This window comes from Nesoenas mayeri, assembly GCF_963082525.1.
Source record: "Nesoenas mayeri genome assembly, chromosome: 1".
Lineage (NCBI taxonomy): Eukaryota > Metazoa > Chordata > Aves > Columbiformes > Columbidae > Nesoenas > Nesoenas mayeri.
This window is the reverse complement of record NC_137541.1, coordinates 2,082,205-2,105,066: the sequence shown is the minus strand read 5'-3', so window position 1 is coordinate 2,105,066 and position 22,862 is coordinate 2,082,205. Positions and strand designations below refer to the sequence as shown.

Genomic DNA, 22,862 nt, shown 5'->3' with positions numbered 1-22,862 from the left:
TCTCACCCCAAACAGGGACAAAACTCCCAAGTTTAAGGCCAAGGATGCTAATTTAGGAGTGGAGCTGCATCAGCCTGCTTAATTTTTTCAGCTAATTGCAAAAGTTAGAGAGCTGTTGTGTCCAAAATTCCCTTCTTGCCCAGCGATTTGAATGTTCAGTTCTTGTGGGGGCAAAAGTAGCTCCACAGTTACGTGTTCTTGAACCTCTGCGAGCCAACCATTCTGAGCATATGAGGAAACATCCGTTGCAGAGACACATTTTGTAATGATCTGTTGCGATGATTTACTCGCGGGAGGCCTATAGCAGTTGCAGGATAATTGACTCGGTAAGTTCCTGGTCTTGCGCATGAAGGCACCACATAGAGCAAGAGATGCTTCCTACCACAGTCACACTAATGTGACACTGCAGATCTGTCACCTGGTATCAAAAAGGGTCCACGCATGTCAGAAAAGGGGGAAGAACTTGTGCTGATTTCACAGGCTGTCCCAGCTGAGACCGAAGATCCGTCTTGGCTGGTGTCCTGACACCAGGAGCGTAGGGAGAAGTATGTGAATAAAGGTACTGTGCTCTTTCTCCTGAAAACTCAAACCACTTGAGCATGTTTGTGGCTCGGGGACTTCCTAAGGAAGAGGTGGAATCTTTGCATTTAATAGATTATTTTTTTTAAAAGCTGATTTTTGAACTCATCTGCAGCACCCTGTGGCGAGACCTTCAGAAGATGTTGCTTTTTATTAGAGCCATTCTTGGCTCTGCTAGATAGTCTGTGATACAACCTATGGCACATCTTTCCCCCTTCTTTTGCCAGCATCCCTGCAAACGAGTGCCTCCATCAGCCCAATTTAAGCCAGAGATCTTTTTTAGGCTGGATCACAAGCTCGAGCCTGCCTTGGTAACCCATCCTGTGCCCATCATCTGCCTCTGGTACATAGAATATCCAGGACATGTTTACTCTGTTGTACATGGTTTAGATCAGATCTGTTACTGTATGGAAAGTTCAGACAACTCTACTAATTAGCAGCCCAACAAATACAAGCTTAGAATAGTTGCCTAGGTCTTAGAGTGGAAAAAACGGGAAGGAAAAAGGTGAGAAAGCAAAAGGAAAAGATACTGAGAAGCCACAAAGTAGGAAAAGTTGCTGCTAATGTCAGGAACAGGGACTTGTGTAGGGTAGGAGAGTGGATTTTGAGATCAAAAGGCTTTGAAGAACCTACAGTAAAACACAAGAAAACCCCCGAAAGGCTCAAATATTCCAAGTTGAATAAACTTTTGCTTCAGTGCTGTGCTAAGCGTGGCCTGGACCAGTCCCCATGGGCACAGGACACCTGTTCCATGGTGGGGATCGCTCTGCCTCGGATAATCAGTTTGCAAATACACCAAATATCAGCTAGCGTGAGTGATGTGTGCTGTATTTCCTCACCTGGTTACTCCTGGAGAGTAAACCTAAGTTTATCATTAACTGAAAATACTTTACGAGAGTCAGAAGCATCTGATGTAGTCAACATGTTATTATTTGCAGGCGCGACATCTTCTTGCTCCTAGACGTTTGTGGGAGATGGTGATTTTGGGCTTAGTCTGTCTTAATTTGGCTCAGTTTTTGACTTGAACTGAAAGAGGAAGGTGACTCCTGCACTTCAACATTAATGAGCCAAGACTCATTATACAAATTAGGTCGTACATGTGTCGCGGTCATGACCTGCAAGTGGGTGAATGTCATGATTGTGGGGTTCTCAGGCTTCTGTAATACACAGAGAGATGAAAGTCTGCATTTGTGAGAATTTCTTTATTAAAAATTACTAGAAAACTACTACTAATAGTGCTACAAGTCACCACAAAATTACCGCTAGGAAAGCAAATATTTATATATTACAAGAGTAAAGCAAATGGTTGGATTCTATGATCCTGAGGGTCTCTTCCAACTGAAATGATTCTAAGTATATGGATATTACGAGTTATTATGGAATTCCAGCTAGCAAAGCAAGTATATATTTAATGAACCTTTACCTGTGTGTGCAACTATAAATATTTTACATGAGGCCTCACTGGTGCAACATTCACCAAACCGCTCCTGGGAATGGGGCGAATCGGCGACAAAAAAGTCACATTTCTAAAATGATCCATGTCACCGAGTCCAGAGTCACCCGAGTGTCCCCAGCCAGGGTCTGGTCTGTCCAACAGGTCACATCAGGGAAGCTCTTCCAGAAAAGCTTTTTTGGGTAGGTAGCAAGTTACTTTCTTTTCTTCTCTTTTGGTGTAAGTGGGTGTAGGACATCAGTTCCCAGAATAGTTGTTGCTGACTTCTGGTTTTGTAGAAGGTCAGTTCGTTATCTCAGTGTCTTTGTTTTACCAACTGCTCCCATCAAGGAGGTTTTGGCTGAGCTTATCAGGGGTGTCTCAGGACTCTTTGTTAAAGAGAAATCTTTATCAATATGTTTTCCAAGTCACCTTTGCAGCTGCTCCATCAGAAAGCTGTAGCTAGAAGAAATTTGCAGGTAAATAGCTGGTCGAGCATGCCGTGCAGTGGATTTTATAATGCAAGAGTTAAAACAAAAGCACCATAGATGATCTTTGTGGCTGTGTCCATTGTGTGGTGACCACGCTGGCTTGCAGAATTTTGGAGGTTTGAGAGCAAAGCAAACCTTATTCTCTGTACAAATAAGAGGTTCGAAAGCCATGGGTTTTCCACCTGGGCTGACTTTGGAAGTTTCTGCGTGGTGGGGCTGCCCAGAGGGCATGTGAAGATGGATGAGCTAAAGGAGGGTCCTGGTTTTGGGAAATTTGTGTCTCTTGGCCTCGCCTGGCTCTGCTGGTGGACATCCAGCATCTGCAGGAACCCTGAATCGCACACAGGAGCAACGACGTGCAATTCCTGGGAGGTGTTTGGGCCCGGCGGGGCTTGTCCACCCGGCTTGGCTTTAGTTGACAATTTGGAGAGGACAGAGTGGGGCATCTCGAGACATTTGCCGGTGCAATCGGGGAGGAAAGGTCAAAGGAACTGGGTTTAGATGGCGAAAAGGAGGAGGAAGAAGGTCTTGATCGTTTGAGGTCCCTTCCAGTCCCAAACATACTGTGATACTGTGGAGGTCAGCAGCCTTCCAAGGAACACAGGGCTCTTGGTGGATGACTTCTGCACAGCCACAGCGTGAGGAAAAGGTCGTAGAATCATTTTGGTTGGAAGGGATTCTCAAGATCATGGAATCCAACCATTAATCCACCTCTGACACTACCCCATGTCCCTGAGAACATCATCTCTGCATCTGTTCAACCCCTCCAGGGATGGTGACTCCAGCACTGCCCTGGGCAGCCTGTTCCAATGCCCCACAGCCCTTTGGGGAAGAAATTGTTCCCCACATCCAACCTCAACCTCCCCTGGCGCAACTTGAGGCCGTTCCTTTGTGTCCCTGCCTCCCCATAGCTCCTGTTCTCCAGCTGAACCCCCCAGGTCCCTCAGCTGCTCCCATCACACTTGTGTTCCAGCCCTTCCCAGCTCCATTCCCTTCCCTGATCTCGCTCTAGTGCCCACGTGAGCCTAAATTCCAGCCCACGTGAGCCTAAATTCCAGCGTTGTTAACGGATGTTAATAGTTTCAAAGGCAACTGGTTTTTTTTCCTCTTGCTCTAAGGGTAGGAAATCACCAGGACAGGCTGTGAATCTCCTCCCCGAGGATTTCGGGGCATGATTAACACCCGTTGTGGGTTCAGCAGGGCTGGGTTTTTCCACCTCTCCTCCAGCTGTTGGTCCTGCAATTCATCTGTACTCTGACCGATCTCTGTGCAAGTCACTCCTTGAGGATGCTGCACAGTGGTAGGAACACATCGGAGCTGCTCAGAGGGGAAATGGATACTTTCACTTTTACTTCTGGTGTAGCCACTTTCACTTTCGCCTCCTCACAACCTGCACAGATTGTCAAGGACCTTCTGCTCTTGCAAATGAAACCTGGATGTAGCAGGGTTTTGCGTGTATTTGTGTGAGTCCAGACTCTTCCTTTGGGTGGGAACAGATCAGGAGGAGCCTCTGAAATCTGAACAGGGAGCCCAGGGTCACCGTGAGCTGCTGAACTCAGTGCCACACTGGATGATTGTTTAGTCTCTTGTATTTGTATATTACTATGGCAACTTTTTTTTTGGTATTCCTCTTTTTGACTTTCATTTTTATGCTGCAGTTGAACTTGCGGAGATGAACAAATATTAGATATATCACCTGCAAAGTCACTGGTTTTGTTGCATTTCTAAGAGCTTCCCAGCCTTTTTTTTTTAAAGCCTTTAGCCTTTACCCCTTAAAGACACTGAATATCGAATACTTTTGCTGATTTAATACCCACACGCTCCATACGTGTTCTGCACCTTGACGGGGTTTTAACCCCATAATCTCTTTGTCAACTCGTAGCGTGGAAACACACGACTGATCCCATCTCGCACATTTAGACACGGCTTTTCTTATGCTCCGAGACCCAAGATTTGTCGATGATGCAGAGTTGCAGACGCTATCCATAGGAGTAGAATGTCACACCTCAAAGTGAGATTTTTGGAGCAATAAGTGTGAAATTAAATAGGAACCCTGTACTTTTGAGACATAAGGACCGGTTGAGAGAGCTGGGCTTGTTTAGGCTGGTGGAAAAGATGCTGAGAACAGGAGAATGACTCTGGACACAAGTGCTGTGGTGCTCCAGCAAGAAGGGATGTTACATTTGGTCCAAGCCTTTGGACAGGGATATAATTCCCTGATGTGATTTCCATGGAGGAGTCTGAACTCACTGGCTGCTTCTCTGAGATGCACAGGACGCAAGAGACACAAAAGAAAATGAGAAACAAGGAAAAAAGTGAGGAATCTTTCCATCCCTTCCTATCCTCATTAGGCTCAAAAAGAGAAAACAATACTAGTGAGAGGAAGCCGGGATAACTCTTTATTTGTCTTTTTTCCGCCCTTGAGAGCCAAGTTGTGTTCACCTGCTTTTGCTACTAGTTCTGATATAATAATTACAGCGGCATCACCTGAAAGTGGGAGGTTTACAAAGTGAATCCAAGAGGGCACAAAAGACTCAAGAGCAACATTAAGAGATGAAAAAATACTTCCCTAGACCCATTTTTAGAGCTTTTTTTTATCCCATTTCCCCCGACTTTTTGCCTTGTCTGGATTTTCTTTTGCTTGGCACGAAACAGACCTTGTTAAGCCTCGTAGCGCAAACTGGCTGAACTGGCTTAGAGCTGTGTAGCTAAATGAGTTTAATACACGTAATTCGAACTGTTCTTTTTCCTGTTCCTTCTATGAGGTCCTTTTTTTGGCCTTGGGTAATTTGAGAGGAATAACAAGATTTGTGACATAAGGAATGATTCTCTCTTTTCTTCCTTCTCATTGAAGGGAGGAAAAGAACTATTAAAACCTACACTTCAAAAATAGGAGTCAAAACCCCAAGCAGGTTGCAGGGTGACAACAGATAATATTCTGCTCTTCACCGAAGGAATGTGGACCTTTTAGAGCTTAAAATGAGCACTTAACCTATTTGTCCTCAAGAATGTCAGTGATTTTCTTCTTAAAGAGCAACCAGGATGCAAAACCTGCTCTTTAGGTGGGGTTCAACGATCTTCCATTTCTTTCCTGATAGATAAATGCTTTATTTCCTAAAGTTGATGGGTCAGAAGAAATAAACCTTTTCAGTGCATTTATGCTGCAAACTCAGCTTGAGATTTGAAATCTTGTAGCTCGTGAATCACCCCCAGCAATAAAAGCTTTTTAAACGTGCAACAGAGACTAAACTCGGGATTTCCTGTGTTTCTAAGTGGCTGCTTTATTTAATATTTAGATTTTAACAGCTGCAACAGCACAAATACTGCAAACTTTCCTTTGTTTCTCTATCCCTATTTCATTTATCTTGTGCTTTGGGACCTCTTCTTGCTGGGATGCTGTTGGGAAGTGTTTTACTGGGATATTTTATTTCGGAAATGTCTGGATGGAGTTTGGGCTTTGAGAAAGCTCTGCCCCTTCAGGCTTTGAAAGAAGATCATTATAGTGAAGCAAATAAATCCAAGAAGCTGAGCACGCACCGAGATAATCCCTATGTGTAGGCATCAACTCTCACAGCCTAAAAGAGTGTGCGATGAATCTAAGTAGCTTTTTAGCACAAGAGAAACCTCTGACCTGCTCAATGTAAAGTTAATTTACCACCAGGCTTTCCATCTGGCAATTTATATATATCTATATATAATTTTTCTGTTGCGAAGGAAAAACTTTTAAGGGCTCACTGGCAAACAGGGAACTCAAATTCTTCCTCCTGAAGGATGATTTAACTTGCAGACAAAGATTTGGGGGTTGTGTGGCTGGAGAGGAGCTGCTGCTCCCAGTGGGAGCTGATCCGCTCCGTGGAGACCTGGGCTTGTTAAATGAGGCCACATACTCAACTGAGCGTTAATATTTACACCCGCTTTTTGATTTCTGCCTTCAGGTTTTCATCCGGAATCGGAAGAGTCGAGTTCCCTCTTGCAGACGGCTGTTTCAGTGCTGCAGGGCTCCTATTTGGACTCTACATCTCAGGGGAGTTTCCAGTACAGCCAAGCGATTCTGGTGGAAAATGATGTTTTTCTAAGCGAGGTGAGGCCGGTGGGGGAGCCAGGGTGGTGCTGCCATTTCTTTAGGAGCTGCAAACATCTGTAAATGCAGGTTTATTGGGCAGTCTGTCTTTCCTCTGCAGCACGTGGCTGAGAGCCCCCGGTGCTGAACGGAGCCTTTTCTTTGCTTTCTGACACTTCTCCCTTCCCAATCTGATCAGGAACAAAAGGTCCATTGAGCCAGTGTTGCCAAACATTCAGCAGCAGTTTGTTCCTGGAACGGGCTTTCCCTTCCGGACAAGAGGAAAAATCCTGATGTGCTACGTAGCAGGAGAACTTTAATGTTGTTTTACTTCTCCTGATTCACAGCCAGGTAGATTTCCATGTGAAATTTGTTTTTTCTGCCCTCAGACCCATCCAGGCACCAGTTTTAACCCCATTTCCCTTTCTCCACCTGACTGGGATGTGTATAGAAGCACTTTTAAAATGTCTTCATCCCTATGTTCCTGCTGTTGTTGGCATGGAAGACGTGCCGTCTCCTCTGGGGACTAGAGATGAGCAGGCTGCTTCTTATCGTGAATTAAATAGAGTTTAGACATTTTGGCTGCCTATATCTGGCATAGTCATTGTGGAGCTGGACGAAAAACTGGGAAAGCAGGTATCATGTAATTTGTTGATTTACCTGTGAGTTCTAAAGCCAAAACAAGCCAAAGCAGTGAGATTAATGTTTTATTTTCCGAACAAAATGATTCTATGCTTCTAACCCTGTTTAAATACTCCCATTCTTCTACAACTTCTTTTATTAAAGCCCCAAAACATCATGGACTCAAACCCGGCTCTGTTTGCTCCCTGTCTGCACTGAGGACACAATCTGCTTTAATTATCAGACAAAAGAAATCAGAGTCATGTTGTTTGGCTGCAGCCAAACCCTCTGAGCTGTAGTTGCATGAGAGCACTTGCTCTCTCATCAAATAGTCCAGGCTTCGCTGGTCAGCGGAGAGAGAGAAAGAGAGACCTCTCCAAGCATCTCACCTTCTAGAGGCATTTTCTTCATGGTTGAGATGATGCTCAGTCTCTTGCCTCTGGACTGGAACAAAGTCTTGTTGTGTCTTCTGCAGCTCAAAGCTTTTGCCCAAGCGAAGGAAGGCGCCGGGTACAGCCAGGAAGAGCTGGAGGAGACCTTTGCGTTTCTCCTGTTCGATAACGAAGAAGAGGTAACCTGAAATGCTTATTTAACTTAACAAGTTTGATGCCAAGTGCCGCTGCCCCACCAAAGCCCAGCAGATCTGTTGACTGAAGTGTCTTGGCTTTCTGTGCTTCACTTACCAGTACAATTATTACTGGATAAATAATCCAGAGCAAGTTCTGAAAGCAGCTCCTGGGATGTTTTAGTGATGGATCTTATTTTGCATTTCTCCAATTGATTGTTCTTGGAGATGTAGCTGCTTCCTTTGCCCTCTGCAGGGAGATCGAAGGAGTCTCCCTTTGTCCCAGTGGATTTATGGTTGAGTAAAGACAGGTGAAACCTTCCATGTAGGCTTAGAAAAGCGCCTTTGTGACAGAAGACAGAAGTTTGTCAGGTGGTTTTGGGCAAGTTCCCTTCATTTTGCCAACAAGGTGGAGAAAAAACTTGACACAGCTATTAGGAAAGTTATTCCTGCCCATTTTTTACAAGGATGCTTTTGATTTTGTGAAAAGAGTTTGTCTACATAATGACGCTCGGGGAATCTAGTGCGAATTCACTTTTCATGTGATTTAATAACGCAATGCTAAGTCACTCTAGAGATGGTTTTGTTCAGGATGAGGGTGGCCCGAATGGCACTTTAGTTCTGTTCATTTTGGATTGAGCTACAGCAAAATAAACCCCTTTCATTCTCAGTTTGGGGGCAGGAATTATTCCGCTTTATTTTAGCAGTTTAAAATTTAGCATTGTCTGTGCCAAGTGACCGAGCTCCTTGTACAGTTTTAGGAAAGAGGGAGATCTCCAGGCAACATTTGGACCTCATTTAATTCGGGCATGAAGATAAAGAAAGTGCAAAGTCCAGCCTTGCGCTTGCGCTGGTTTCTGGAGATGCTGGAGTTGTTCCATATTTTTCTAAGCTTTTGCTTCCATGGAGGTTTATGTAACAACACTCGATAAACACAAGTATTTAGTATCTGAAACAACAATTTTTCTTCCTGTTGGTTCTTCCTTTGGATGTCACATTTAGTTTTCTTTATACCATGGGTGTTTTAAGACTAACGTTCTGCAATTGACTCGCAGCATATATTTGCCTGTTGCAAGTATTTCGCCAGCTGTTTTAGTATAGATTTCAGTAGCTGTGTCCCTTATTTTTGAAAAATAGATGGTAAAAGAGGCTGTCTCTTCTTTTGAAGGCAAAAGAGGTGTGTCAGAGAGGTCTCCGTGTAAACAGCAGCTCTATTTCCACGCTTGGCGACCCAGCAAAAGGTAAGATATTAATTCAGAGAACCAAGAGACCTGTTCGCTGTTCTGGGGGGTATTGACTCCTTTCAAATCAAAAGCAAAAGCCCAGACAAACTCCTAGTGCTGCCTTGTTATTTATTGCAAAAATCCGCAGAAACTCTGATGTTTCTTACATGGGAAACTGCATTTATTTGGATAAAGCAAGCAACAGGGTTTGTTTTCTTCTGCCCCTTCAACCAGTTGAGGACGAGATCTTCCCCAGGGACTTTTGTTGTCTCTTCATCTCTCCATTTCAGGCTTTTTCTCCCTTGTTAGTAACAACCTTTGTTACAAAGTGGCTTTTTGGCAGCTCTGCCCGCTGGTTTGCTCGTCAGAGTTCATTTGCTGAGCTTTTGCCAACACTCCTGTTAATAACCAGAGCAGATCGTGACGTGTCAAAGCCCTTTTCCGTGTGTGCTCGTTCCTTGCCCAAAAGTCTTGGGGCCTTGAGACGTGCGGTGCGGGATGTGTTAACTCCGAGAAAATCCTTCTGCCAGAAGCAGAAGGTCTCCTGGTGCTCATTCCCTAAGTCTTTGTAGGCCAAGACACCTAATTATTGAACAGTCTATGCTAGTGAATGCCAAATCAAGCAATAACTGGTTATTTGGGTGTATATTTTTAGTCCAAATGGACTGAAATGAACATTACGGAGTGTCTCTTTGTAGCCTTCCCCCTGCTCAGTCCCTGTTCCCCCCCACAAACTTCTCTACCCATCTTGTCTACAAATATAAAGCAGGAGCAAAGAGCCAAGATTCCCTTATCTCCCAGAAAATCCACATATATGCCCTGGGCATGGAGGAACGATGGGAATAAGCCACGTCACAACGGGCCTTGTCACAAGGTAGAAGGTTCATGTTGGCATCTGGGATGGTAAAGGACCATAAAGAGCCACACAATGTCCCTGGGAAGGTTTGTGACACCTCATGGACCTGCTTTCGCACCCCTGCAGAGTGTGTTCTTGACATAGAAACACCCACATTGCCTTCGTGTGACTCCAAATTGAGCAAAGTACCTGCCCTACTCACAGTTTGAGCTGGAAACTCTTCACCAGATCTTGCTGTAAGAGACAAGCCTTCACTCGGTGCGTTTTCACGTAGCATGGGCAAAACTGGCCTTACCTGGGCTACTTCCCCCATTATTCTCTAACCTGATTTTCATTACGAGCACAATTTTCCTCTCCGTTTCCAGCAAACGTGAAATTTGAAGATTCAATCCAAGAACAGCAGTAGAATTTTTAAGAAGCTCCTGAATTGGGAGACAAAAAAACCCATCTCTCCTATGAGGGATGAGGAAGGCTGACAGAATGAGATTTGTTTTCCTCAAAAGACAAGCTTTATCAGGCAAACTGCTGCTACTGAGATGCTTTAAATAACGTGCCATTACTTTTTTGGACTGGTCTTAATATGTAGATGGAGAATCAACAGGAATTAAGATTAAACCAATTGGGGATTTGAAGGGAGCGAGGTAACACTATGCTTGCTACAGTTACTACACTCCACATCACACAAGTGTAACACATAAGCATCACCTTCTATTTGGGGATTGATTCTTTTTTGAGGGGATAGTTGTTGCCTCAAGTTTATTTTTTAAAAAATAATATATTTGTGCCAAATTAACTCATTTCCCAGAGCTATCCCTGAACACTGTTCCATGCCAGCAGTCAGAAAAAAGAATGAAAGTCACAAAGTTTTACCCTTTTTATGGCCCCTCCTTCTTCTTCTTCTTCTTCTCCCTCTCCTTCTCCCTGCTTCTTCTTCTCCCTCTCCTTCTCCCTGCTTCTTCTTCTCCCTCTCCCTGCTGCTTCTTCTCCCTCTCCCTGCTGCTTCTTCTCCCTCTCCCTGCTTCTTCTCCCTCTCCCTGCTTCTTCTCCCTCTCCCTGCTTCTTCTCCCTCTCCCTGCTTCTTCTCCCTCTCCCTGCTTCTTCTCCCTCTCCTTGCTTCTTCTCCCTCTCCCTGCTTCTTCTCCCTCTCCCTGCTTCTTCTCCCTCTCCCTGCTTCTTCTCCCTCTCCCTGCTTCTTCTCCCTCTCCCTGCTTCTTCTCCCTCTCCCTGCTTCTTCTCCCTCTCCCTGCTTCTTCTCCCTCTCCCTGCTTCTTCTCCCTCTCCCTTCTTCTCCCTCTCCCTTCTCCTCCCTCTCCCTTCTCCTCCCTCTCCCTTCTCCTCCCTCTCCCTTCTCCTCCCTCTCCCTTCTCCTCCCTCTCCCTTCTCCTCCCTCTCCCTTCTCCTCCTCCCTCTCCCTTCTCCTCCTCCCTCTCCCTTCTTCTCCTCCCTCTCCCTTCTTCTCCTCCCTCTCCCTTCTTCTCCTCCCTCTCCCTTCTTCTTCTTCTCCCTCTCCCTTCTTCTTCTTCTCCTTCTCCCTCTCTCTTCTTCTCCTTCTCCCTCTCTCTTCTTCTCCCTCTCTCTTCTTCTCCCTCTCTCTTCTTCTTCTCCCTCTCTTCTTCTTCTCCTCCCTCTTCTTCTTCTCCTCCCTCTCCCTTCTCCTCTCTCTTCTTCTTCTCCTCCCTCTCCCTTCTCCTCTCTCTTCTTCTTCTCCTCCCTCTCCCTTCTCCTCTCTCTTCTTCTTCTCCTCTCTCTTCTTCTTCTCCTCCCTCTCCCTTCTCCTCCCCTCTCTTCTTCTTCTCCTCCCTCTCCCTTCTCCTCTCTCTTCTTCTTCTCCTCCCTCTCCCTTCTCCTCCCTCTCCCTTCTCCTCCCTCTCCCTTCTCCTCCCTCTCCCTTCTCCTCCCTCTCCCTTCTCCTCCCTCTCCCTTCTCCTCCCTCTCCCTTCTCCTCCCTCTCCCTTCTCCTCCCTCTCCCTTCTCCTCCCTCTCCCTGCCTGCAGAGACTCCCCTCAAAGAGGGTCCTTTTAACAGGACTTTTTTGGCAATCAGTTTTACTCCGCAGATGATTCACATGATCTTGCATTGCTTTATTTTCACAGGGGTTTATATTTCCAAGTATGCCGACTGTCTTCATCCCAGACCCTGGTATCACGGCAAATCTGGCTATATTGTCATTTGTAAGCTAATTAAGGTAAAATGCAAGTCTTTTTATTATTTCATTTCATAAGCCGCTATGCAGTGCAGACAGTTTTAAAGGAGACATTTGCACCCATAACCATGACGAGGTGGGGTGTAAAATCACCTCTATTGAGAGCTTGTCAAGATTTTTGACTATGTGATGTGTCAGGCTAGAAAGCAAGAGATGCAACTGGGTTGACTGGCCTGCAGGGCAGCAGAGGGTGCAGAGAACCTTCCAGATTCCACTGCTGAGACCAGTAATTACCCACAGGGTCACCTTTTTCCCTGGATTCTCAAGTGTTTTGGGGGTTTGAGGGTGTAACCCTAAGGTGGCTGGGATCACAGCCCCATTCCCTTCCCCTTTTCTCCCCTCCTCACCACCTCCTGCTCACACTGTCTGTGAGGGAAAAGAGGAGAAAGAGAATTCAGGGATCTTTTAAAATATGTTTCTGTGAATAGTTACATGTATTCTTTTTTTTCCTTTTTTTTTGTTTGGTTGGTTGGTTTTTGTTTGATCTTCTTCCCCCCTCTTCTTCTTTCCCCCCTCTTCTTCTTTCCCCCCTCTTCTTCTTTCCCCCCTCTTCTTCTTTCCCCCCTCTTCTTCTTTCCCCCCTCTTCTTCTTTCCCCCCTCTTCTTCTTTCCCCCCTCTTCTTCTTTCCCCCCTCTTCTTCTTTCCCCCCTCTTCTTCTTTCCCCCCTCTTCTTCTTTCCCCCCTCTTCTTCTTTCCCCCCTCTTCTTCTTTCCCCCCTCTTCTTCTTTCCCCCCTCTTCTTCTTTCCCCCCTCTTCTTCTTTCCCCCCTCTTCTTCTTTCCCCCCTCTTCTTCTTTCCCCCCTCTTCTTCTTTCCCCCCCTCTTCTTCTTTCCCCCCCTCTTCTTCTTCCCCCCCTCTTCTTCTTCCCCCCCTCTTCTTCTTCCCCCCCTCTTCTTCTTCCCCCCCTCTTCTTCTTCCCCCCCTCTTCTTCTTCCCCCCCTCTTCTTCTTCCCCCCCTCTTCTTCTTCCCCCCCTCTTCTTCTTCCCCCCCTCTTCTTCTTCCCCCCCTCTTCTTCTTCCCCCCCTCTTCTTCTTCCCCCCCTCTTCTTCTTCCCCCCCTCTTCTTCTTCCCCCCCTCTTCTTCTTCCCCCCCTCTTCTTCTTCCCCCCCTCTTCTTCTTCCCCCCCTCTTCTTCTTCCCCCCCTCTTCTTCTTCCCCCCCTCTTCTTCTTCCCCCCCTCTTCTTCTTCCCCCCCTCTTCTTCTTTCCCCCCCTCTTCTTCTTTCCCCCCTTTTTCCTGTTTTTTTCCCCTTTCCCCTTCTTTGGTTTTTGTTTGTTTCACTTTTCCTTTCATTTTGTTGATTTGCTTTTTGTTTCCTTTCCTCCTCCCCTTTCCCTCCCCTTCTCCCTTCCCTTTCCCTCCCCTTCTCCCTTCCCTTTCCCCCCCCTTCCCCCTTCTCCCTTCCCTTTCCCCCCCCTTCCCCCTTCTCCCTTCCCTTTCCCCCCGCTTCCCCCTTCCCCCTTCCCTTTCCCCCCACTTCCCCCTTCCCTTTTTTCTCCCTTCTCTTCATTTTCTGGCACAGGGGAAGGTCAAGGTGGTGTCTGAGAATCACACAACCAGCTACACCTGCCCATCTCCTGGCTATGACTGCCACGTCGCTGCAGGCAGAAATAACGGCCCGTCAAAGCCCAGCCCCTACCAGGCCTTCCTGCAGAGCCAGGTACAGATTTGCAGCCCAGCGCTGACCCAGGCGCCTCGTTCTTTCCTCAGCATGTTTTTTTTTCATCAGTGTTTCCCTTCTCGCCCCAGTATTACGTGTATGAAGTGTCCGATGGCCATACTGCGGAGCGGCCCAGGCAGATCTGTCCATACATCCTCATCACCTGCCAGTACAGGGAGCCGAAGGAAATGCCTGTCTTAGCTCTAGAGAGCCGGTAAGCAACCTGTTCCAAAACATCTGGTCGCTTTTGTGGGCTGTTTTCTTTTTCCCATTGCTAAATGTTCCTTTTTTTCCTCTCTTTTCTCTAGACCAGAACTTAACCACAAAGGTAGGAGCATTTAGTGATTGGTTTAGATTTGTAAATGTATCTTGCTCTTATTTGCCCTGCTTTCCTCTCCTGCTTTCCCTGAGCTGTTCTCTGTTTCGCCTGTAGCATCGTACTGTCCGTGGAGGGGGCAGCTCTCCATCCAGGGCCAGCTCTTGTGCAACATCGCCCTGAGGACCCCACACAGCTCCACCATTCCAGCCCAGCTGTAAGTTGCCCTTTCTCTTCTTTCTTTGTGCAATTTGTGGCATGTGAAGCATCACACCCACTATGACAGATCATTTTGGGATTACCTTTGGGTGTCTGTGTACCAGCGAAAGAAAGGTTTGTCTCTCCTTGTCACATCCCTTCGTTGATCAGCATCTACATCAGTGTCAGAAAAGTGGTTTTGGGCAGTGTGGTGGCAACAACAGCTGGATGAGGACACAAGAGCAGGCCCTGAACTGCAGCTGGAAACAGCTGGATTTAGGCATATCTTTCTTAACTGTTTAGAAGTGTTTATTCTAAATCAATTATTCCTGCTTGCGTTGTTTCTTCTTGTGAGAAGCTGCTTCCTGATAGTGCATGTCCAGTCAGCCAATTGTGTTTACAGGTCAGCACCATGGCAAATAAAATATTGAGGTAATGAGCATTCAAAATAAAGAGAGATATTTAAAATTGTGAGTAGTCAGAAGCCAACCAGCAAACAGCAGTTGGAAACAGCCAGCAATGCAGCCACCGATATCAGTGTTTGGAGGTCAAAATCAGTGTTTGGATCCAAAATCAATGCTTGGATCCTCAAGTCAGTGAAGTGCTAAGCGAGTTGCACCTTCTCCAGAGCTTCTTTCTCTGGTTTCACAGTAACAGGGCAGCCAGGACTCTTTATTATTCTTAATCCTGAGATCCCTTTTCTGCTTGTGATCTCCCCATCTGCCCCTTTCTCCCTGCAGGCCTCCCAACCTGGACATGAACCATATCATGGGTTTGTCTGACTTGAAGAAAAAGCTGCCAGAAGCTGCATTTGGGAAAAGAAATTACGTTGAGAATGAAGGTGAGTGCAGAACCCACCGGTTTGATGAGTAACATCCGCTCGTGCTGCGCCAGAGGAATTGCCACGAGGGGTCAGAGCTCATGTCCATGTAGCGCTGGGTCGTTTTTTCAAGGGTGGCTGGTTGCCGATAAGCGAGGAAAAAATGCCAAGGCAGTATAGGGAGGTTTTTATTTCCACACTTATATGGCCTCTTGGTGTGAAATAATCCCTTTCCAAAAGCAGCCCCTTAATCAGCCCATTCCTGCGACAGGACAGGGTGGGAGACGCTCTTTTGAGACCTGAGCTTCCATCCTGCAAGGTGCCAAATGTCGTGGAGCTGAGAGCAAATGCAGGGAGACAGATTGTCCCCTCTCTATGAGGTGAGGGACATTCCACCTCTTGGAATCTCACCCAGCATCTCCTGCATCTGGATGGACTGAGGTAGCTGCCAGCAAAATAAAATAAAAGATGTGGCTGCTTTGGGTCACAGGTAACATATTTGTCACTTCATGGGGACTGACAGTGACAGTGAGTGGCAGCATGGGAGGGGAGAAGACTCCAGAAACCTTGGGGAGAGGTTGAGCAGTCAGCAAATAAAAGCAGATATTTGGGGAAGGGAGAGAAGGGCTCTAATCTCCCCTTAGTGGTGCTAAGAGGCACTACTTGTCTGTAGTCAGCAATTCCCTGTCCTGATCAGTGCAGGATGGGGAGGAGGGAACCTGTGTCTAATTACACCTCGGGGTTCGTACTGCTGATTGCATTTGGGGTTGGAGTTCTGAGGAGCCCGGCAGCTCGAAGGTGTTGAGCTCCCGATGGCTGTGAGTGGCCGCTCATTGCAGCAGACACGCGGTTACGGACACAAATACCCCATGAAGAGCTCTGGATGTGATTTGCAGAAGCTCCAGGTGCGTTTTCACGTCATCTTGCACCAAAATAAGTGTGGCCCGCTGCAGTGGTGCCTCCCATCTGTGTGTCTGGGGCCAGCTGAGGGCCAGCTTGTTTTGGGGGTTAGAATTCAGAGGATAGAGCCAGGGCAGGGGAGGAGGCAGGAGGAGCTGGGGAGGCCACAGCACCACTTGCTGAAGGTGCTATGGGACCAAAATCTTATGGTTGTCTGATGAAAGAGAGGAAATACTGAACAGAAGAATTGCGCTGTGAAATTCAGCACAGGGCAATGAAGATGCTGAAGGGAGTGGAGCATCTCCCATGTGAGGGAAGACTGAGGGAGCTGGGGCTCTGGAGCTGGACAAGAGGACACTGAGGGGTGACCTCATTCATGTTTACAGATATATAAAGGGTGAGTATCAGGAGGATGGAGCCAGGCTCTCCTCGGTGACAACCAATGATAGGACAAGGGGCAATGGGTTCAAACTGGAACACAAAAGCTTTCACTTAAATTTGAGAAGAAACTTCTTCTCAGTGAGGGTGACAGAAGAACAGGCTGCCCAGGGGGGTTGTGGAGTCTCCTACTCTGGAGACATTCAAAACCCACTTGGACGCCTTCTTGTGTAACCTCATCTGGGTGTTCCTGCTCCATGGGGGGATTGCACTGGATGAGCTTTCCAGGTCCCTTCCAACCCCTGACATTCTGGGATTCTGTGATAAGGTGAGTCTGGGATCTTGGCTTTATTAAACTCGCTTGGGGAATAAGGATGCTCCAAATCAGGGGTGAGTCTGGTGTGTTAGAGTGAAGTGTTTCCATCTGAAATGCTCCTTGTTTCTGTTGAAGCGCACAGTGTTGGTTCAATTGCTTTTGTTAGCTGCAGAGATAAGATAAAAAACCATCTCTGAATGGCTCAGAGAGGAAACTCTGCAATACAAATGCATCTACCAGTTTAGGAAATCTTGATAAGATTTGGTTTTTTAAACCCAGTGCTTCCACCAATTGCACACCCATCTTCTTGGTACAGGAGCACTTGTTTGTTCAGAGCTCATGCAAGAGGCACTATTTCAGCGTCAAATTCTCTCTCTTTTTGTTTGCAGTCTGCTTTCAGGGCATTTACTTCAGTCTGTATGAAGTGGAAATATCAGATAAGGATCAATACAAAATGGATCTGTTAGTAGAAAATCTGAAGGAAAAAGACTTGGTGAGTATTTTAAAACCTTGTCATTCCAGGTGGAAAGGGGCCTCTTTGAACTTTTAGTAACATTATTCACAGATTCTGAACTAATGAGAAAGGGATTGAATTTCCCTGGTTCGGGTTTTATTTTCTTGCTTTGTTATTCTCAAACACAGTTTAGTTTTCTGTATAAAATCTGTTAACTGAACATCACCCTCTATGAGCTGGAAACTGATTTCTAGGGTGAGCATGCCCTGCTGAGCAGAAGCCGTTATACCAGGCAAAACTCTTCTTGGGCTATATTTATGCCAGATGAGATTATTTTATTGTCTTTATTCATGATTTTTCCCCCTTGCATTGCAAACAGCATAGTGGACAAGGACTGCAAGGTGATCTTATATATTAAGAAAGCAGAAGCAAAGTCCTTCAATGCCAAAATGACAATTACTAAGCAAAAGATATAAGATGTCATGCATCTGCCTTATTCCCTTTTGGCTAAAAAATAACCCCCACTCAGCTAGATACAGTTATGATACCGAAACCTCATGGGAGCTCTGAAAATATTGAGATTTATGCTTTTTCTAACGGGTAATTTCCCTTACAATGTATTATCTGATAAGGCTTTTTTTCCTAGCACACTGTAATCTTTTTATTCCCAGTGTGATTCCCTTTTATTCCCAGTCGCATTCCCTTGTGATGCCAAGGGCTGAACCTCAGCACGGCACTTGTGTCTCTGCTGGGTTTTCGGCTTGGGTTGGGTTTGCATTTGCTGCTCCTAGTTGCTTTCTCGCATCTGATGCTTCCTTGTAGATTCAGAGTTGTAAATTCATGGCCACAAGGGCACGTCCTCTCCTCGCTATAATTTGGCAGCGGCTCATGAAGTGCCCGGACGTGCCGTTGCTGTGCGGCGCTGCTGAGGAGCTGCTCACTGATGTGCAAATCCCACATGTAACGCACCAGAGCGAGTGTTTGTTGTGAATCCTTGTAAGAAAAACACTCTTATTCTCTAAAGCATTGATTAAACTATTAATAGCAGACATGAGAAGAAAAAATAAACAGGTTAGCAAAGACAATCTTAATGTCCTTTCATGTGCAAGTGAACTGAACTGTACAGCAGGGATTGGACCCCTGGTTGGGGCACAGATCTGTCTGTGCTGCAGCTCTTAGAATCACAGGATCATTTTGGTTGGAAAAGACCCTCAAGATCATCGAGTCCAACCATAACCCATCCAGAGCACTACCCAATGTCCCTGAGAATATCATCTCTGCGTCTGTTCAACCCTCCAGGGATGGTGACTCCAGCACTGCCCTGGGCAGCCTGTTCCAATGCCCCACAGCCCTTTGGGGAAGAAATTGTTCCCTAGATCCAACCTCAACCTCCCCGGGCGCAACTTGAGGCCCTTGGTCTCCTGGGCACCCACCTTGCGAAGGGCTCAAGTGAAAATGAAAGGGTGGCTGATACACGCTCTGGGTGCTTGGCGACATCTCAGCTGCTGCTTTATGGCTCGACTTTCCTCCTCACCTGCCCGAAAATCATCCTGTTGGTGAGAAACCACAGTTATTTCATCGAGCTTGATTTATGCAGCAGAGATTTTGGCTCTCATCCCTTCTGCTCTGCTGGCTTGAGACAACCAAACCAGGAGCTACTGTTCTGAGGAGTGAATATTACACTCAAATTGTTCAGCCTTTCCCAAGTTGTTCTGTTTTCCTGGAGAAAAGAGGCCGTGGGCATTACTCCAACCCTCTGTTATGTCTGAACATATTGAATGAGATCAGCAAAGTTTCGCAGAGCGTTAGAAGCCCTCGAGTTATTCTGTTCCTGTAACATTCCTGAAAATATGCATCTGTTTGGAGGAAAAATATCCAAACGGGTGTCCCCGAGGAGGGAAAGGCAGTCCAAGCCAAACTCTGCGATGACGCATCAAGCAACACCCAAACACCAGAAAATCCTTGATAAATGTACGTATCTTTTTAGACATGCGGTCATCCAGCTCCGAGACGGAGTGGCAGACGTTGCTTACACTCAGCAAATTTCTTTCTCACGTATTCATTGATACTGGTGCTGCTAATAAGCAAACTGCGTGGCCTGAACTTCAGTCGGGCTTGTGACTGGAACCGTCGATTGTTGGTTTTTTCAGATGCTTTGCTTTCACTGCTGGGAAAACCTTCCCGTTGGGTTGCTATGAGCAGTTCCTGGCTGAGATGCCAAGGAGCTTTTGAACTTGAGTCAAATTCTTAACCTTATTCATTAATTGCAACCAGTTTGGCTAAGGGTATTGAATTTTTAAGGCACAGACAGGAGGAATTTGAGAGCTGAATAACAACACAAATGGAAGGAAAACTCTGGGTTGGCCGAAGTGGTGTGAACCCCAACAGTGTCCTCCTCAGCAGGGAGTGAGCTGATGGTGTTGGCAACAATCACAGCACATTGGTAGTCATGCTGAGTGATATAAAGTGTGCTAAGGAGGAGAGGGAGTGGTTGCTTTAACTTTGTGTGTGTTTCTTTACAGGCAATCGTCAAATATTTACAAGATCGAGGAGTCTTTATCCTCCTCACGTCCTCCGCCTTGGCACAAGATGACGGTAAGAAATGGCTATGTAGATACCAATATCTGTGCTTAAACATTTTGCTCTGTTTTAGAGACAGACGATGGGCAGCCTCAGTTTAAACAAAACCTGTTGCTTTCTTTTATAGATTTTGACCCCAAGGAGCCCGTCAGCCTCCTGGCCCTGTTTCTGTTCTCCTCGTCCCGGTCTGTGTGCATGAGAGGTAGGAATGTTCCCTTCGCCGGCTTCAGACACCGTGTTCTGGGTGCGGGATCCTCACCAGAGGGTTCTCACAGCCACGTTCCTCTCAAAGAGTTGATTTCTCTGCTCAGAACCACCTACAGCTTTAGCACAAAGGGCGTTAAAAGAGCAAAGTCTCAGCTCTCTCGCTCTGCTGCATCTGAAGCTGATGTAAAGCAGATTCCCTGCCTTACCCATTCACTGCACATGGGCATGCCTTACCTGTTCACTGCATCTGGGCAGGAACAACCCCAGGTTCCAGTATCGGTTGGGAAATTACATATTAGAGAGCAGTATAGGGGAAAGGGACCTGGGGGTCCTGGGGACAGCAGGGTGACCATGAGCCAGCACTGGGCCCTTGTGGCCAGGAAGGCCAATGGCATCCTGGGGTGTATTAGAAGGGGGGTGGTTAGTAGATCAAGAGAGGTCCTTCTTCCCCTCTACTCTGCCCTGGTGCCTAAAGGTGCCATACTCAGGGGGGAGAAACGACACATGGCACTTGCTGGACCCTGCACGGAGCTGACGTGATTTGCTAAACCAACAGGAAAACAACCTGCCCTGAAAAAGAAAAAAGAAATACATTGTTTTCTGCTGAAATAACAAGCGAAATGGGCTGTATGGAAGGGGCGTTGTGTCCTAAAGAGCAGCAAGTGTTTGGAGCTTAGCCCTATCGTGTGATTTCTCTGACGTGGGATCGGTAAACATGGGCAGCGGGGCCATGACAACCAGTCAGGGTGTGTGACGGGTGAGGGAGGGTGATGGTGTTGGGCAGAGCCACGGTGAGTCACAGCTTTGGGACCTGGGAGGTGAATTCAGGCTCTTTGCAGCCCCAGAACTTGCTTTTCATGCTGCACTGAAGAAGAGAAAATAAAGATTTGCACAGTTTGAACCCGCAGATCTTGAAATAAGAATGAGCTTCGACGTCTGTTGCGTTTGCCTCCAGTTTTTGTCACATCTGTTGGTTTTACACTGCACTGTCTGCGTGGAAATATTCACACTGCAGTTTCCTCTGGTGGATATAAAGAAAGTTACTGCTTTGCCTCCCCTGGACGGCGTCATCCGCACACCTTGTGCTGCATCCGCTCCACCAGTAATACTTGGAGCCTTGCAGATCCCCAGGCGACACAGAAACAGAAACCTTTCGCTCTACGTAACTTCTGGCTTGCTTTTTGTTGAGTCATCCCAGGGACGAGCCAAGAGGCCCTTTATGCCAGCGCACGCTGGTGTTTCATTCCGCTTCTGCGTGAGTGATGGCTGGCACTGCCCAAAGAGCTGCGCAGGACGTACCCATCTCCCCTCCCCGCAAGATAAAATTGGCAGAAGAGCCGACAGGAACCAACAGCACATCTGAGCGTGGCTTATTTTGTCCTTTTTTTGGTGTTTAACCTCCAGCTAGAAACTTCCTCCTTCAGGATCCACATAGGCTTGTAAGTTGGGCAAAGACGTGGTGGTAACTTGGCAGTGCAGGTTGTGAATGTCTTTGATGCCTGAATTTGGTCAGCCTGACCTTTAGGACGTGCTGCTGGTGGCGGTATTAGCGTAGCAACGTTTTCTAGTTTCTTTTCTAGGTATAGGAGAGGGACAGGCTCCTCCTGAGGCAGACACAAGAACCAAAGTGCTGGGGTGTTGCTGTGACCCCTGAAGCAAGAACCTGAAGCTGGGTGAGGTGAAGGAAGGAAAACGCATGGAGACCAGGCTGGAGGTGGGAATTGGCCACCCAGATATTGAGATCCTGCTGACCAGCCCCGCAACGGGCACAAAATACCCTCCAGAGCAGAGGGATTTAGTCTGGAAAGGCTGACTGTGCTGGGGGAGAGGAGAATGGAGCAGGGGGGTATTTATTTTGAAGAAGCTTTTTGTGGAAGAGGGTGGTGGAGACAGGAGAGGGCACCGAAGGAACATCCCAGAGCGAAGACAGTGGAAGCAGCCACTTGGTAGGAAGGTTTGGGACTGTGGCGAACGTTACTTGTGGCTGGTTTCGATGATAAAGCAGAGGCAAAGCCTGGGCAGCCGGAGAGCAGCTGATGGCAAAGCTGAGGAGCAGGAGGAGAGGATAAGACCGAGCAAACACTCTGCGTTGTTACATGACGTGATCTGAACACCGATGGCTTCCAGATGTTTTCCCTCTGGTGCCAGCGGGATTCCTGCGTGTGATGTCCCGTTCTGCCTATGCGAGCGGTGTTACCCCGGCCAGCCCCGACTATCCCTTGGGTCCGAGACCTCACTGGGATTATAAACCATTTTTCTGTACGGATTCTCCTTTCTGTGAAGATAAGCAGAGCTGTGCAACGGTTTGGGTGGACAAGGGACGGTCGCTGAACGACGGACACGTTTGAAATCACTCAGCTCAGACTTGGAGCATGAATAATATTTCCCATTTCGAAACAAGTGGTCTCTGAATCTTTTCCCTTCCTGTCCAGACAGCCGTCGGGAGGAATGCAGGGCAGGAATAATGAGCCTGATGTGCAGACGTGCCGCAGCGTTCCCCAGCCAGCAGCGGGGGCAGGCAGCCAGGATCCGGCTCCGGGGATGCCTGGGCTTGCCGGTAACACAGAGCAGCGTTGCCAGTCCAGAGCAGGGCTGATCGGCAAAGAAAATCACACATCTGGAAGGGGAAGAGAAACATCTGCCTTGCTGGAAAGAGATGTGACCGGGAAGGGCACTAGGGTTGTCAGCCAGGCCCTGCAGCCAAAAGAAACCTCCAAATTGGACCGTAACGTACAGATGGGCTAAACCTGCGGGTGCAAAGCGCCAAAATCAGACTGCTGGGGTGTGGAGGGTGAAGCTGGATAAGTCTGGCTTGTGCAGAAGGGCAATGGAGCTGGTGAGGGGCTGGAGCACAAGTGTGATGGAGCGGCTGAGGGACCTGGGGGGTTCAGCTGGAGAACAGGAGCTGAGGGGAGACCTTCTGATCTCTGAACTGCCTGAAAGGAGCTTGGAGCCAGGGGGGGTCGGGCTCTGCTCCCCAGGAACAAGCGCCAGGAGCAGAG

General features: G+C 47.2%; 1 protein-coding gene across 1 annotated transcript in view; it reads left to right on the top strand.

Moving 5' to 3' along the window:
• Positions 1-1,689: 1,689 nt before the first annotated feature.
• Positions 1,690-22,862, top strand: part of TASOR2 (transcription activation suppressor family member 2) — a gene marked incomplete at both ends in the record, with an annotated part of 43,331 nt that continues 22,158 nt past the window's right edge. The window contains 13 exons of the mRNA XM_080359902.1: positions 1,690-1,738; positions 6,438-6,583; positions 7,659-7,754; positions 8,917-8,989; positions 11,921-12,012; positions 13,554-13,691; positions 13,781-13,905; positions 14,000-14,019; positions 14,125-14,224; positions 14,946-15,046; positions 17,009-17,112; positions 19,596-19,668; positions 19,781-19,855. Of these exons, the coding sequence (XP_080216028.1) occupies positions 1,690-1,738; positions 6,438-6,583; positions 7,659-7,754; positions 8,917-8,989; positions 11,921-12,012; positions 13,554-13,691; positions 13,781-13,905; positions 14,000-14,019; positions 14,125-14,224; positions 14,946-15,046; positions 17,009-17,112; positions 19,596-19,668; positions 19,781-19,855 (1,192 nt within the window). The remainder of the gene's footprint in view (positions 1,739-6,437; positions 6,584-7,658; positions 7,755-8,916; positions 8,990-11,920; positions 12,013-13,553; positions 13,692-13,780; positions 13,906-13,999; positions 14,020-14,124; positions 14,225-14,945; positions 15,047-17,008; positions 17,113-19,595; positions 19,669-19,780; positions 19,856-22,862) is intronic.